At 47.8% G+C, this 17,321-nt stretch overlaps 1 protein-coding gene across 1 annotated transcript in view; it reads left to right on the top strand.

The window, feature by feature from the left end:
• The window catches only part of LOC141058289 (solute carrier family 22 member 6-B-like), a 107,340-nt gene that overhangs the window by 21,411 nt on the left and 68,608 nt on the right, over positions 1-17,321 (top strand). Inside the window, exon 3 of the mRNA XM_073554478.1 lies at positions 15,151-15,305. Coding sequence (XP_073410579.1) covers positions 15,151-15,305 — 155 coding nt within the window. The remainder of the gene's footprint in view (positions 1-15,150; positions 15,306-17,321) is intronic.

Here is a 17,321-nt window from a genome sequence, read left to right as displayed (position 1 = left end):
AAAGTATCAACTATGTACAGTGGCCTAAGTCTTAGTGATCCTTAGTACTTAAAAAAAAAAAAAAAAAAAAGTTATGGTTTTTGGAAGAATTTGAGGAAAAAAAAAACAAAGCGGAAAATCACCTGGGGGTGAAAGGGTTAACTGTGGTTCTCAATAACTAACCATATCGTTAAATAGGTTGAAAAAAGGCACAGGTCTGTCAAGTTCAACCTTTTAATCAATTGCACATTGTTTCACTAGATTTATAATTCGGAATAACATTCATTGTGAGAAAACATCCGCTTCTTTATTAAATAGCTTCTATTACTACCTCTTGTGGTCGCCGTTCCACAGTCTGATTGCTCTAAAGGCCCCGTCACACACAGCAAGATCACTGATTTTGTGACGCATCAGTGATCTCGCTAGCGATCTCGCTGTGTGTGGCACTTATCAGCGACCGCCCCCCTCCAGGTATCGCTGATCGTGCAGCAATGTCCTGGGCCATTTTTTGGATCGTTGGTCTCCCGCTGGCCAGCATGCATCGCTGCGTGTGGCAGCGGGAGACCAACGATCAGCGAGCTCCTAGCGCTGTAAGCAGACGCTGGGAGCTGGTATCCAAGGTAAATATTGGGTAACTAAGTGCGTGCCGTCACTTAGGTACCCGCTGTGTACCTTTAGATACCTGCGTGCTCGCGCAGGGAGCTGGTAACCAAGGTACACAGCGGGTAACTAAGTGACGCGCGCTTAGTTACCCGATATTTACCTTGGATACCAGCGTGATCGCTGGTGAGATCTGCCTGTTTGACAGCTCACCAGCGATCATGTAGCGAGGGACCAGCGATCCTGACAAGGTCGTATCATTGTCGGGATCACTAGTGCATTGTTTAGTGTGACAGGGCCTTAACTGTAAAGAACCCTTTCCTGCTGTGAAACCGATCACCTTTTCTCCATATGTAATGAATGTCCCATTGTTCTTCGTAAGGTTCTCCGATGGAATAGATCATGTGCCAGGCCTTTATATCGGCCATGCATGTATTTTTCATATAATTAAGGTCACCTGAGAGGTGTCTATTATTATTTTTTTTTTTTCTTACTGAAACAAGCCCAACTTCTCCAACCTTCCATCTCCTGTAATAATCTATTTGCCGCCTTTGAACCGGCGCTAGCTTTCCAATATTCCATTAAAAAATATCTGAATATTGTAGTGCATCAGGGTTGATTCAGTGTGACAGACAGTGACCAAAGGAAATGTTCACCGCAAACGTGTTTAATGTCCACACTCGCACAGTGCACAGCATACGGTATCCTCCAGATCGCAGCCGGGAAACAAAACAGACCGTGGGAGTCTGGTTGCCAAGGGCGATGGCACCACTGTATCACGCAGCAGGGTGCCAGGAGTTCGCTCTGCTGACTCTGTGTTACCTCACACAGGCTGAGCTTCTGCAGAGCCAACTGCTCTGCAAGTTGCAAAACTCCAAACTGACATACCCAACCCCCTGCTGCAGGGGCTTTAACCAGGCTCGGTCTGGCCTGGCGGGGTACCGGGAAAATGCCCCGAGGTCGCGGGGAGCCCCCTTAAATTTACTGCCCCTTTTAAATGTTTGGCGGCCGTGCACATACTGGCAATTACTTGGCTTTGCACGCGCCGGCTCCTGAAGGTCTGGCTGGTGATGATGAGTCACGTGACGTCTCCTCTCCTGGCCGCCGCGTGACCTTGCTGCTGCGCTGCAGTGGTTCGTGCGGCGCCTGTTCTTGATGGGCGGTGAGTCCCCGCCCCGCGTTTCTGTCCTCTATTGTAGCTGGCTGCTGCCTGGCTAATAGCAGTGCCAGCACAGAGAACAGACGACATCGCCGCCGCTCATCCTGCTGCTCCCGCTCCTGTTACAGACAGTGTCAACCACAGCCCTGAGCCCTTCGGTCCGCGGGTCCGGTGAGTCACACAGACAGTGTATAAAATAGCAGGGGGAAGGAAGGGGTCTAGCAGGGGACACTAGGGGAGACACAGTCTGTCACACAGACTAGTGAGTGACAGTCCAATGTCCTCGGCTGATGGCTGTGTGGTGGTGGGTGATGGACTCTCTGCCGGCTGTGTGGTGGTGGTGGTGGACTCTCTGCTGAGCTCCCTGACTCCTGCGGCCTGCCCAGTGCCACGTCCAGTGTCCTCCTCGGTCATGCATGCAGCTCTGCCGGCTCCCGACTACCGCTGTCCTGCAGTGCCGGACAGTGCCGGCCCGGCTGTGTGGTGGTGGTGGTGTTGTGTGCTCCCTGTCTGACTCCTGCAGGCCTGCTCAGTGCGTCCAGTGTCCTCTTCCTCGGTCATGCAGCTCTGCCGGCTCCTGACTACCGCTGTCCTGCAGTGCCTGCCCGGCTGTGTGGTGGTGGTGTGTGCTCTCTGCCGGGCTCCCTGTCTGACTCCTGCAGCCCTGCGGCCTGCCCAGTGCCGCGTCCAGTGTCGTCCTCCTCGGTAATGCAGCTCTGCCAGCTCCCGACTACCACTGTCCTGCAGTGCCGGCCAGGCTGTGTGGTGGTGTTGTGTGCTCTCTTCTGGGCTCCCTGTCTTACTCCTGCGGCCTGCTCGGTGCGTCCAGTGTCCTCCTCCTCAGTCATGCAGCTCTGATGGCTTCCAACTACCGCTGTCCTGCAGTGCCAGACAGTGCCGGCCCGGCTGTGTGGTGGTGTTGTGTGCTTTCTGTCGGGCTCCCTGACTCCTGCAGCCCTGCGGCCTGCCCAGTGTCGTCGTCCTCGGTCATGCAGCTCGACCGGCTCCCAACTACCGCTGTCCTGCAGTGCCGGCCGGACTGTGTGTTGGTGTTGTGTGCTCTCTGCCGGGCTCCCTGTCTTACTCCTGCGGCCTGCTCAGTGCGTCCAGTGTCCTCGGTCATGCAGCTCTGCTCTGCCAACTCCTGACTACCGCTGTCCTGCAGTGCCGGCCTGGCTGTGTGGTGGTGTTGTGAGCTCTCTGCCGGGCTCCATGTCAGACTCCTGCAGTCCTGCGGCCTGCCCAGTGCATCCAGTGTCCTCCTCCTCGGAGTCAGGCAGCTCTACTCTGCCAACCCCCGACTACCGCTGTCCTGCAGTGCCGGCCCGGCTGTGTGGTGGTGGTGTGTGCTCTCCGCCGGGCTCCCTGTATGACTCCTAGCCTGCGGCCTGCCCTGTGTAGAGAATGATGGCTAGCCTGGCATGGTGAGCTGCTCTGCTGTCTCTGCACCCTCCCTGATGGGGCCCCAATGAGAGGAAAAATAGGTTTATGGGGCCCCCAGAAACCTATTTTTCCTCTCATTGGGGCCCCATCAGGTAGCCGGCACAGTTTCCAGGGAGCATGGTGACGAGAATGATATACTATCAAACTGTGTAGGCAACAACCGTGGGGCCCCCAGAAACCTATTTTTCCTCTCATTGTGGCCCCATCAGGTAGCCGGCACAGCTTCCAGGGAGGGTGGTGAAATATACTATTACACTGCGTAGGTGACCACTGTGGGGGCCCCCAGTCTTGGGGGGGGCCCCCACAGTGGTCACCTACGCAGTGTGTAATAGTATATATAATCTCAGCATCCTCCCTGGAAGCTGTGCCGGCTACCTGATGGGGCCACAATGAGAGGAAAAATACGTTTCTGGGAGCCCCACGGTTGTCGCCTACGCAGTTTAATAGTATATCATTCTCGTCACCATGCTCCCTGGAAGCTGTGCCGCAGCAGAGGAGGCCATAGTATGCTGCATGGAGGAGCAGGGGGGCCATAATGTGCTGCATGGAGGAGCAGAGACCATAATGTGCTGCATGGAGGAGCAGGGGGGCCATAATGTGCTGCATGGAGGAGCAGAGACCATAATGTGCTGCATGGAGGAGCAGGGGGGCCATAATGTGCTGCATGGAGGAGCAGGGGGGCCATAATGTGCTGCATGGAGGAGCAGGGGGGCCATAATGTGCTGCATGGAGGAGCAGGGGGGCCATAATGTGCTGCATGGAGGAGCAGGGGGGCCATAATGTGCTGCATGGAGGAGCAGGGGGGCCATAATGTGCTGCATGGAGGAGCAGGGGGGCCATAATGTGCTGCATGGAGGAGCAGGGGGCCCATAATACTACTGTATGGAGGAGCATTATATGGGGCCCATAATACTGTATGGAGGACTATGAGGTGCCCATAATACTGAATGGCGGACAATGTGGTTGCCCATAATACTGTATAGCAGACTATGTGGTTGCCCATAATACTGTATGGCGGACTATTGGGTCGCCCTCCCAGGGCTGTGGGGTACTCGGTACCGAGCCGGTGTCAGTGGGATATGTCACGGCAGCTGTGACCCGGTCCGTGGCCCTGGGCGCCCAAATCAATGGTGCTTTGTAATGTAGTTTTAGTGGAATAGTATAGTTCGTGACGCCACCTGTGGTGTTTGGCAAGCAAGATGGTAAGCCAACGCTGCATGCAGATCCTCTGGGTCTGATGTTGTGTTGCAGCATAGATGGTGAAGCTGTAACCCCAGGGCAGTGAATAGGCGCAGGCGGTGTGAGGAATGTTGGTACCCAGATGTAGCAGTGCTGACGGTGTTGGCACACAAATGAATGGAAGACACCAGGGCTTGTAGTTCCAAAGCTTCACTCACAGTTCATGGTACACACTGGTGCCGTCCTCAGACTCTCCTGACTGACTGACCTCCAGACTGAACCTCCTCTGACCCTCTGTCAGACTAACCTGTAATTCTAAACCTTCCCAACCTTTTATATATCTCAACTCCACCCACCTCCCAGCACATCTCGTGTTATGAAGCAAGGACCCACGAAAGGTGCTCTGCTACCCTCTAAGCATGGAGCCGCAATGTGGTCCATTGCGGAACTATCCTGTGGGGTGCAGGTGTTGAGTGTGGAAAGGAGTTCCCAACGTACCTAGGTGGTGGGGCACTACACCTTAGGAGAAGGTGCAGTACCTCTGTGGCGACTGAGCCTCAGGGGCGCCACACTGAGGTGCCCATAATACTGTATGGCGTACTATGTGGTTTCCCATGATACTGTATGGTGGACTATGTGGGTGCTCATAATGCTGTATGGTGGACAATGTGGTTGCCCATAATACTGTATGCCGGACTATAAGGTGCCCATAATACTGTATGGTGAACTATGTGGGTGCTCATAATACTGTATGGCGGACTATGTGGGTGCTCAAAATACTATATGGCGGACTATGTGGTTTCCCATAATACTGTATGGTGGACTATGTGGGTGCTCATAATACTGTATGGCGGACTATGTGGGTGCTCAAAATACTGTATGGCGGACTATGTGGTTTCCCATAATACTGTATGGCGGACTATGTGGTTTCCCCTAATACTGTATGGCGGACTATGTGGTTTCCCATAATACTGTATGGTGGACTATGTGGGTGCTCATAATACTGTATGGTGGACTATGTGGTTGCCCATAATATTGTATGGCGGACTATGTGGACCCAATCGACAGAATGTGGAGCTTTTATCCCCCATTAGACTGGAGTGACATGTCTGACTTGATCACTGATCCATTCATTCCCTCCGTGGCTGCACTTGTTTTTGTCACGTGTGTCTGGACGCAGCGAGTACCGCAAGGCGAACCCATGTGATGCACGTGACCCTGGATACACCGCCTCCAGTGGGGCGAATTTAAATAATAAACACGTGCAGCTGGATACACCGCCTCCAACTGGCGAATTTAGATATTACACGTATATACAAGTCTGGAAACCCCGCCTCCAGTAAGGCGTATTTAAACAATAAGGGAAACCTGGGAAACATTAACAATGGTGGGCCGTGCGATAGGGAATAGGGAAGTGGAGACCTCCTGAGCTCCCCTGAGCCAGTGTCCCTGCACTCCTAACGTTCCCTATGCCGGTTCCGCACCGGGCGCGCAACAGGAACCTAAAAACCCTAGCTCGCCCTGACCTAAACCCTCACTAGGGAATTGGTCTGTGCGGAAACTAATCCCACCACTGCACTAAAACACACATGAGGAAAGATGACAAAACAGGGGAAACGCCACTTAGCTTTGCTCTGTTGTGTACGCTCCTAGCAACAGAGCCCACCACCTGCGTGCATCTTCTCCTCCACCCGGATCCATCACCATAACTGGATCCTTCACCATAGTGCAGCCTTGGAGCAGAGTCCACTACCCGTTGCAGCAGTCCAGTAACAGAGTCCCAATGATGAGTTCAGCTTCTGCCCAAAAAGTCAAGCATGCTTGAGTCCAGCTCTCAGCAACCAGGTCCAGCATGGTGAGTGCAACTCTCACCATCGTCGCCACTCCACCAAGCCATGCAAACACCTCCTGCCGACACCATAAACTGTGACTCCACCACGCCATGCCAGCCCTTCTTGCAGACCACCTAGCTGCCACTCATCCCCTCTGGCTGGGCTGCGCAGGACTCGTGTTCAGCTCCTTCCTCCCCCAGGCTTACTTGCCAAATGAACACACAATATCACCAACAGTGATTGAACCCACCTGGCTCCCTTTTATAGAGCCTAACACCTGATTTGTAATTGCGTGAACATTAACCCTAAAACTAAGGTGCGATACCACTCACCACCACCGGGGCAACTTAGAATGACCGACACCACGTGTAATAATTCTAATGGCCACTGGGGGCAATCACATCACACTTTGGCACACAGCCAAAGGGAAAAAAGTTCACTTTATGCATTTAAGCTGTCAGATCCACCTTGGATCATGACAGTTTTTTTTATAGAAGCCCCAAAGAGAATGAATGGAGCAGTGGTCAGATATCCCACCTGCCGATCCATTTTAAAATGGGGATAAGTGTCCTATCAGGGATAAAGCTTCCTCATTCTTCCAATCGGTGCAGTTTCTAATGGTCGGACCTGTTAGGGTCGGCGGAATGCACCAAATATAAATAATAGTAGGTGCGTTCACCGCCCGGGGTCCACCGTGCGGTAGGTGACAAGACCGCTGCTGAACAATGGCAGATGCACCTAGTAGGTGCGGTACTGCGCTCGGGTTAACGTCACCCGAACGCTAAGGGCGGCTCCGTACAAACAGTCGCTTGGCGAACACTAAAGCAAAGGCGCGGGCCCTGTTAAGCGTCACAGAGGCCTGCGTGTGGCGTCGCAGCCGCGAACACCAATAGCTGCTGTTACTACAGTGCAGCGGCAGAGAAAGCCGCAAGCGTCGGCGCCGAGGACCGGGCGCCGACGGACGCTAGTGTAGGCGTGGAGCAAGTGGCGTGTAGCTTGCCACAACCCTGGAGCTGACTATACACACTCGGTCACCACTCGTAATATCAGAGGGTAGGGGTTTCATAATGAGTCAGACACCAGTCCATGCATCCATCACCATACACACACAGAATAATATGCTACACTAGCGCATGGCCCAGCCGCCATGCGGGGCTTTTATAGCCATGCACTTCCGGAACCTTCCAATACTTTGGGAAGGACCAATCAGATCCGACACAGGACCTGCACATGTGACCCCTGCTCTCCACTGAGAGGGCACGTCGCGGGCATGCCCAGTAGCACGGCACGAGGACTTAGCCTCTGGAGCGGTTCCCTTCAAAGCAGGTTGCGCTACCATTGCTGCACCGGAGGTGGCAGCAACATCCAGGCTCACAGAACGAGTCTGAGGAGAATGCCTGGCTCGCCGTGATTGCTGAGCAGGAGTCTGAGCGGTCGGAGGAGAATGGGAAACCACAGGATGTCTGGCTCTGGATTCCCGCTGTGCAGTGCCAGGAATCCGACGCCTAACAGGACCTAAGCGATCACCTTTCCTGTGGAACCCATGGATCGGTGATAACTTGTTTTACCCAAAGAACCCCATTAATGTAAGCTACTGTAATTATACATCCAGTTATGGGGGCGCACAGTAGATGTTCAGGAGCCGCCTGTGTTTTACAGCCGATGATCCACTATAATGGGGATAACGACTGACAGATATTTGCATATAACCGTAGGGTGGGCCCCTAGAGTCCATTCCCCTGGTGGGCCCCAGACACCCCAGTCCGACCCTGGCTTTAACAATCAACCTGTGGCCACATGGAAAACCTGGGGACGGGGGAGAAAGCAGACCGTCCCACTACCATCCTGTAGTCCATTTAAAAAATAAAAGCCCATTTCAGGTTTTCTTAAATCTGCCCTGGACAAATAGCATGCCCAGGACCAATACTCACTTTTATTTTGCATTGCAATAACAGCTACGCCTGTGACTGCAATGCACTCCAGTGGCCTCAATACCCTTCTGAGCACATCCTGGGGGACACATAGGGACCTTCGCAAATAGCACTGGTCTCACAATATTTAATCTATATCATAGCCGAAATTGTTGGCACCCTTTAAAATTATTCCAGATAATGAAGTATTTCTCTCAGAAAATGATTGCAATTATGCATGTTTTGTTATACACGTGCTTTTTTTTTTCCTTTGTGTGTATTGAAACACCAAAAACAGAGGAAAAAAGTCAAATTGGACATTTCACATGATACCCCAAAAATGGGCCAGAGAAAAGTGTTGGCACCCTCAACTTAATATTAATGCCCAGCTTTCTGACACTTGACACTACATTGTAATTCAAAATCCTTTGGTAATCTTAAGATTTCATGATGCCTTGCACACAGTCAAGGCACCCAGTGCCAGAGGCAGCAAAACAACCCTAAAGCATCTTTGAATCTCCACCATATTTGACTGTAGGTACTGTGTTCTCTTCTTTGTAGGCCTCATTCCATTTTTGATAAACAGTAGAATGATGTGCTTTACCAAAAAGCTCCATTTTGGTCTCGTCTGTCCGCACGACACTTTCCCAGAATGATTTTGGCTTATGCATATTTTGTCAAACCCCATTCTAGCTTTTTGTCCCTGTCAGCAGTGGGGTCCTCTTGAGTGTCCTGCCATAGCATTTCATTCAAATATTAACACACAGTTTGCGCTGACACTAATGCACCGTGAGCCTGCAGGACAGCTCTAATCTCTTTGGAACTTTATTGTGGCTGCTTATTCTCGATCCAGACTATCTTGTTTTGCAATATTCCATCATTTTTTCTCCACCGTCATTGTCCAGGGAGAGTAGCTACAGTAGCATGGGTTGTAAACTTCTTGATTGTTACACACCATGGAAAAAGGAACATTAAGACCTCTAGAGATGGACTAGTAACCGATTTTTTTTTTTTTTTTTCCCCCAACTATTTGAAGTCCCCAGACAGTTCTTGTTTCCTCTTTCTGTTCTCCAAGCTTAAGCCCCCGTCACACACAGTGAGATCGCTGCTGAGTCACAAGTTTTGTGCAGCAACAGCGATCTCACCTGCGATATCGCTGTGTGTGGACATGTATCAGCGACCGGCCCCCCTGCCGGGTATTGCTGATCGTGCTCGAAAGCCCTGGACATTTTTTTGATCGTTGGTCTCCCGCAAGTGAGTTGGAGCTGGTAACCAAGGTAAACAGCCGGTTTCTAAGCGCCACTGTCATGATCCATGCTGGATCATGTCAGATAAGAGCACTGTAACCCTCTTTTTTTTTTTTTTTTTTTTTTTCTCTCTAAGCTTTGTGCTTAGAGATAGTTTTGCCCCCGGTGGCCAGTATGGTCATTGCACTGGTGTGCTTAGACAGTTTTGCCCCCGGTGGTGGTTAGTGTAATTGCTTGGGAATCACTAACAGGTGTGTTTACTCAATAAAGGTGTGACAGTTGTGCTCACTCAGGTTGGTGATATTGTTGGTCTTTTCCAACCATCCTGGGTGAAGGAAGGAGCTGAGGAGAGTCCAGGGCAGCTCAGAGTACTGGAGTGGCAGCTATGGTGTCAGCGAGGAGTTTGTGTAAAGCATGGTGGAGGGGCAGCTATGGTGTAGAGCTGCAATCAGTTGCTGGACTCTGTTGCTGGAAGCTGCACTCAGGTGCTGGACAGTTGCACTCTGGTGCTGGACACTGTTGCTGGAAAGCTGCACTCTGGTGCTGGACTCCGTTGCTGGACAGTTGCACTCAGGTGCTGGACTACGTTGCTGGACACTTCACTCAGGTGCTGGACTCTGTTGCTCCATGGCGGCACTCGGGTGCTGGACGCTGTTGCTGTAAAGCTGCACCCAGGTGTTGGGCACGGTGGGAGGAAGATGCGCTCAGGTGTTGGACTCTGTTGCCAGGAGCAAGTGCATCAGAGCAAAGCTAAGTGTTTCCCTGTTTGTCACTTTTCCTCAAGTTGGTGTTAGTACAGCGGTGGGGCCAGTGCCTGCACCACCCAGCTCCCTAGTAAGGAATAGGTGTAGGGTGTGCTATGCTGACAGGTATCCTGATCGGCGACAGGTGAGGAGCCTGTATAGGGAACGTTAGGAGTGTTAGGGACACTGACTCAGGGGAGTGCAGGAGGTCTCCACGTCCCCCGTTCCCTGTCGCAGGGCCCACCGTTGTAAATATTTCCCTATCCACTGTGTTGTGAGTTCATTCTCTGGTTCACCAGTTGTGAGTTCTCCTTCCAGACTCCCTCTGGAGGTAACAGGAGGTAGAGAGGCTGATTTGATCGGTGGAGATCTGCCACCTGAGAATGAGGATGACGATTGGATCTCAGGAGTCTCAGATTGGATTTAAGACAGCCGACGCCCTATTCAGTTGCTGGTGATTCCTTCTGGCTTGTCAGCTCTTGGGTTTCAGCTCTGTTCCAGTCATCTAAAGGTAAGTTTTTCTGCTAATGTTCACACTTGATTTTGTTGGTCTATTCAGTTTTTTGGTGTGGTCAGCCAGCCCCTGTTGGGGCTGTGCTGAATTTCCACTCTTATTTATCAGTATTTTGCCAATTGGCTTTTTGTCCCTTACTAGTTCGGTCTCTTTTTGCTCTGTCTCAGAATATTTCAGAGTGCTGATATAGTGGGAGAAGTCTAGGGACTTCAGGGTTAATTTTGCTATCAGAAGTGTTGGACATGATTTTTGTCGGGTTTTCTGCAGGTTGCAGACAGTGCCTTTCCTTTCCTGTCTAGTTAGTTTGGGCCCCATCATTTGCTCAGTCTATTCTCCTGCCTGTGTTTGTGCCTTCATCTTGTTTCACCGTCAATACATGTGGGGGCTATCTATTCCTTTGGGGTCTGCTCTGGGGCAGTTAGTTTTCCCTTTTCTTGCTTTAGGCTTATTTAGTCCTCCTGCCGTGACGAGGCGTTTAGGAGCATCGTAGGCACGCTCCACGGCTACTGCTAGTTGTGTGGTAAGATCAGGGATCTGCAATCTGCATAGTTACCAACCTCTCTGGTTTTCTGTGACTTAGCTTGTTTTGCTTTTTTTCTCCTCTGTGATCCATTCATAACACCCCTGTGTCTTGTTGTATTAGTTACCGGCCTGCTGGCCGTGTCATACAGGACGGGGCACGTGACAGCCGCGCGGCGCTTAGTTACCCGTTGTGTACCTTAGATACCAGCATGCTGGCCCTGAGAGCTGGTATCCAAGGTAAACAGCGGGTTTCTAAGCGGTGCTTAGAAACCCGCTGTTTACCATGGTTACCAGCACCAAGCGCCAGCACGCTGGTATCTAAGGTACACAGCGGGTAACTCAGCGACGTGCGCGCTTGTTACCCAGTGTCGTCGCTGGTCCTGATCGCTGGTGAAGCTGCCTGTTTGGCAGCTCACCAGCGATCAGGTAGCGAGGCATCAGTGATCCTGCCAAGGTCATATATCGTTGTCGGGATCGCTGGTGCGTCGTGTGACAGGGGCCTTAGTGTGGCACACTCACACAATGCGAAGATTGCTATCTTCTCTCCTTTTTATCTGGTTTCAGGTGTGATTTTTTTTTTTTCATATTGCCCACACCTGTTACTTACCACAGGTGAGTTTGAACAAGAATCACATGCTTGAAACAAAGTTGTTTCCCAACAATTTTTTCCAGCCCATTTTTGGGATTGTGTGAAAATTTATTTTGTCCTATTTGCCTACTTTGTTTTTGTGTTGTTCCAATACATACGAAGGAGCTAAACATGTGTATAACAAAACATGTGTAATTGCAATATATATATATTATATATTTACTGTTATGAGTCACCGAAGGAGGAAAAAACAAAAATACAACCTAAGTCCAGAAAACCGGAGAGGTTGGCAGCTATCAGATTGCAGACCCCTGATCCTATCCACAACTAACAGTAGCCGTGGGGGGTTCCTACGATGCCCTAGACCCCTCAATCACAGCCGGAGAACTAAATAGGCCTAAAGAAAGAAAGGAGAAATCTAAACTGCCCCAGAGCAGACCCCAAAGCAATAGGCAGCCCCCAACATATAATGACGGTGAAGCAAGATGAAAACACTAACACAGATAGAAAGATAGGTTGCGCAAACGATGGGGCCCAAGCTAACTAAAAAGGACAGGATAGAAAAGCTGCTGTCTGCAATCCGTAAAAAACCCTACCAAAAAATGTCCCAACCGTCTGATAGGAAAAACAGGCCCTGAAGTCGCTAGGACTTCAAAAAGACTATATCAGCACTCAGGTAAATTCTGAAGACAGAGCAAAGAGACAAACTGATCAGAGACAAAAATGGAACTCAGCACACCCCTGACCGGGGATGGCTGAACTCCAAAAAACAAGGTAAACAAAATAAAACTAATAAGTTCAATAGCAGAGCAAAAACTTATCTTTGGGAAGCAGGAATCATAGAATCATAGAATCATAGAATCGTAGAGTTGGAAGGGACCTCCTGGGCCATCTGGTCCAACCCCCTGCTCAAAGCAGGATTCGCTAAATCATCCCAGTCAGATATCTGTCCAGCCTCTGTTTGAAGACTTCCATTGAAGGAGAACTCACCACTTCTCGTGGCAGCCTGTTCCACTCATTGATCACTCTAACTGTCAAAAAGTTTTTTCTAATATCTAATCTGTGTCTCCTCCCATTCAGTTTCATCCCATTGCTTCTAGTCTTTCCTTGTGCAAATGAGAATAAAGTTGATCCTTCTACAATGTGACAGCCCTTTAGATATTTGTAGACAGCTATTAAGTCTCCTCTCAGTCTTCTCTTTTGCAAACTAAACATTCCCAAATCCTGCAACCTTTCCTCATAAGACAGGGTTTGCAGACCGGTCACCATTCTGGTCGCTCTTTTCTGAACTTGCTCCAGTTTGTTGATGTCTTTTTTAAAATGTGGTGCCCAAAACTGGACACAATATTCCAGATGAGGTCTGACCAAAGAGGAGTAGAGGGAAATAATGACTTCACGTGATCTAGACTGTATGCTTCTGTTAATACATCCTAGAATTGCATTTGCCTTTTTTGCTGCTGCATCACACTGTTGACTCATATTCAGTCTGTGATCTATTAGTATACCCAAGTCTTTTTCACATGTGCTGTCACTTAGCCCTATTCCTCCCATTCTGTATATGCTTTTTCCATTTTTATTGCCCAGATGTAGTACTTTGCATTTCTCCCTGTTAAAAACCATTCTGTTAGTTGCTGCCCACTTCTCCAGTTTATTTAAATCTTTTTGAATCCTCTCTCTCTCTTCTCTAGTATTAGCTATCCCTCCTAGCTTTGTGTCATCAGCAAATTTAATCAGTTTACCCTCAATTCCTTCATCTAAATCGTTGATAAAGATGTTGAACAATACAGGGCCCAGGACAGAGCCCTGTGGTACCCCACTTGAGACATTCTTCCAACTGGATGTGCAGCCATTTACGACCACTCTTTGGGTCCGATCACTAAGCCAGTTATGAATCCACCTAACAGTTGCCTTGTCCATTCCATACTTAATCATTTTTTCAATAAGGATTGTATGAGAGACTTTGTCAAATGCTTTGCTGAAGTCAAGATATACTATATCTACAGCATTTCCTTGATCCACCCAATCAGTGATACCGTCATAGAAGGAAATTAAGTTAGTCTGACATGACTTATTAGTTACAAACCCATGCTGACTCTGTTTAATCACTTCATTCTTATCCAGGTATTGACATACATGTTGTTTAATAATTTGTTCAAAGATCTTTCCTGGTATAGAAGTCAGACTCACCGGCCTATAGTTGCCTGGGTCCACCTTCTTCCCCTTTTTGAAGATAGGAACAACATTTGCTCTTCTCCAGTCTTCTGGCACTTCTCCTGTTCTCCAAGAATTTTCAAAGATTATAGAGAGGGGTTCAAAAATTTCTTCTGCTATCTCCTTCAGTACTCTGGGGTGTAATTCATCTGGACCTGGAGACTTGAATTCATTTAATCAGACTGGTCTCCAAGAATCCAGCAGAGAAGTCACCAGCGACTCAGAAGGGCGTCGGCTGCCATATATCCAGTCAGAAATTCCTGTTACCCAGTCATCATCTACCAGATCAGGTGTTTGGTAATCAGCCTCACTACCTTCCTTCACCAGAAGAGGGAGTTCATCAGACATCGACGGTGAAGGGGAAAATGAACTCACAACAATTTACCTTGTAATGTCTTCACATCCTGTTCCATCCAGATGTGTCCAGATCCCAGAATTCCAAGCGGCGGAAGTTCACCAACCGCCATATTGGGACACCCAGGTGATGGGTGTCTCAATATGGAAACTTCTGTTGGTACAAGCCTCTTGCGCAGTATCACCAGCAGAGCACTGTCCCACCACAAACACACACACACACTGTGTATGCCTTACACACCACACGCATGCACACACTCTGTATATGCCGTGCAAATGTTAATAAAATGTTACCTTTACCTACTTTGCTTTCATTTTAACACAGGGGGAGGGGTGATCACACATAGGAAAGAGGACACATGGGGGGGAGACAGCACAGTGGTGAGGCGAGAGAGCGCAAATGGGGTACACAGGTATGAGAGGAGAAGACAGCAGATGGGGAGAGAGCGCACAGGGGTGTGAGACAGAGCACAGGGGGGAGACGGCTCTAACGGGACAGCACATGAGGGGAGAACACAGCACAGGAAGGAGAGAGACAGCAGACAAGGGGGACAGCACATGGGGTAGACAGGTCAAAGAAGAGAGCACAGACGGGAGAAGTCAGCACATGGGGAAAGAGAGAGTGGATAGGTGGGTGAGCACATGGGGAGAGATTCTCAATGCTGCAAAGCCTGCCCCCATCGTGACATTACCTCCATCCCGATGCGATAGCATGGGCCTCCATCTAGTGTGTGTGTATATATGTGTGCGTATGTGTATGTATGTGTATATATATATATATATATATATATATATACACACACACGTGTATGCACAAATTCACATTCTAAAATACAATAAAAATATTTTCTCTTCTCATACATGGCAGGTTTGGACGTCGGACGGTGGTCCTATGCTGTCTTTTGAAGATAGCATCTATGGGAACAGGTGCTGCGTTCTCACCTAATTTTGCCGTCTATTGTGTCTTTCGCTTTATGACCGGCATGGGGATTTGTGGCCTCATCATTAATGACCTCAGTCTAAGTGAGTTGCTATTCATTTGTGTTTTCCATTTTCTCAAAATCTGATAGGAAAACTTAAAAAAATAGATGAGCTTAAAAATGTATTACAAGCATCACGTATTCCCTTTATTCTTCTGCACATTTCGCCATCTGAAAATCTTTCTGATGTCTTTTAAGGAGAGCTGCACTTACTGTATGTTATATTGACAGTTAGAGTGTATAAATGCCGTTGAAGGTTCTGTATGAATCTATTTGCAGCATATTAATTTCTATGAATATGAAATACAGTATATGCAGCAATTAGTTTGTAGGTTAAAAACACTCTTGCACGGGGCTGCACTTTAGAATATGCAGATACCATACATTCCAATGGTCATGGCTCCTTGAACTTCCGCACTTCTTCTCCAACTGAGTGCATTTGATAGGTACAGTGTATTGGAGGAATTATTTGTAAAATGTGGTCGTCTTTGGAGAGATACATAAAAATGGATAATATCTTTACTTTCACAATATTTTTATTGATTGTGTAAATAAAAAAAAATCAAGACCTAAATATAACAATAAAATAAACAAATCGAACAAACTAAACAATTGCTAGTACAGTTCCGCACACAGTAAGATGCTACATATACAAAGGAGATACAGTATTACAATGGTTTGTTATAAGATGAATCGATCCTAACCTTCCTTATCGTCCTAGTAGACCGAGCAGCGATCAGTTGGCAGTGAGTGCAATATCATAGAGAGCAGGGTCCTTTCTGAACCTATAGTGCCCTGAAAACAGCCATGTCCATTCAGTCAAGTTGTAAAAAGTCAATTGTTTAAAATTCTATTTCATAGGCTTCTATTTCAAATACTATATATCATACCATAAAAGGGAGTATTTCCAAACAAGCCTATGAAAATCACTTAAGTTCTCTTGATACTTGTGACTGTCTCTGAGCTAGTGAGTGGAAACTAGCTATCATGATGTCCTTTATACACAGACGTGAAGGATTCCTGCTCTCCTGTCTGTAGCACACGTTCCAAAGAAAATTACCAACTTACAAACATATGTCCTTGCTTATACCAATTCAATTACGTATACCCTACAGAAAATGTACAGCACTTATTCAGAGAGAAATATAGAAATATACATTTTATTAGATCACTTGTATGACATTGATTTAAAAAAAGAGAAAAAAAAATACAAAATACATAATTGATATAAGGACGTCAATTCTGAGGTATAAGTACATGAAGCATATACAATAGTTTCTGGCCTGCTAATAATACAATATATGCTGAAAATGCTCAAGCATGATATCCCAGCTCAAATAGTTAGAGAATTATAACAATAATGAGTAATAACAAATACCTAGTAAGTGACAATCACATATGTACAATAATAACCCATGCTTTACATTGATACACACGTTTCGCCTCCTACTTTGTCAAGGGGGACGCATAAGAACAATAGTTACACAGCTTCTAGATTGATGACAACACACTTTTACTCTCATTATTTCATCAAGGGGAACCTCTAGATTGATGGCATTTCCCTGACGGACATTTGGCCTCTTTAACAAAGTAGGAGGCGAAACGTGTGTTGGGGTACAACCATCAATCTAGAGAGTGGGTAACTATTTTGTTCAATCGTGATTTTCCCTTGTTATGTATTTACATATTAGTTCTATTATCACGCATACATGGTGTTAGCAATTTTGAAACTACATACTTCCTTTGATTACACCTTTTACACATGTCCCGATATCACTGGTTTTATTTGGTCTTTCTTTTTAAATTTATTTTATACATGACCTTTCCTATCAAATTTTATATTTTATTTCAAATAAATTTTGCACATTTTCTGTAGGCATACAAAGTATAAAGAATGTTATACAGCAGTACTGAGCAGTGTAGTAATGAATCCAGCTCTACGGTGAAATAAGCAACTTATTAAAATTCAGTAGCATGGTCAGTTTGTCTCCCTGCTTCTGTCTTTCAGTCTGCTCCTCCTTGCTTTTCGCCTTACCACAGTATTCAATAGGCAGCTGTA

This window comes from Dendrobates tinctorius, unplaced genomic scaffold (genome assembly GCF_039654945.1).
Source record: "Dendrobates tinctorius isolate UK_male_01 unplaced genomic scaffold, ASM3965494v1 ptg000211l, whole genome shotgun sequence".
NCBI classification, from domain to species: Eukaryota; Metazoa; Chordata; class Amphibia; order Anura; family Dendrobatidae; genus Dendrobates; species Dendrobates tinctorius.
Note: the sequence above shows the minus strand (reverse complement) of the source record. Positions and strands in the feature narration are given on the sequence as shown.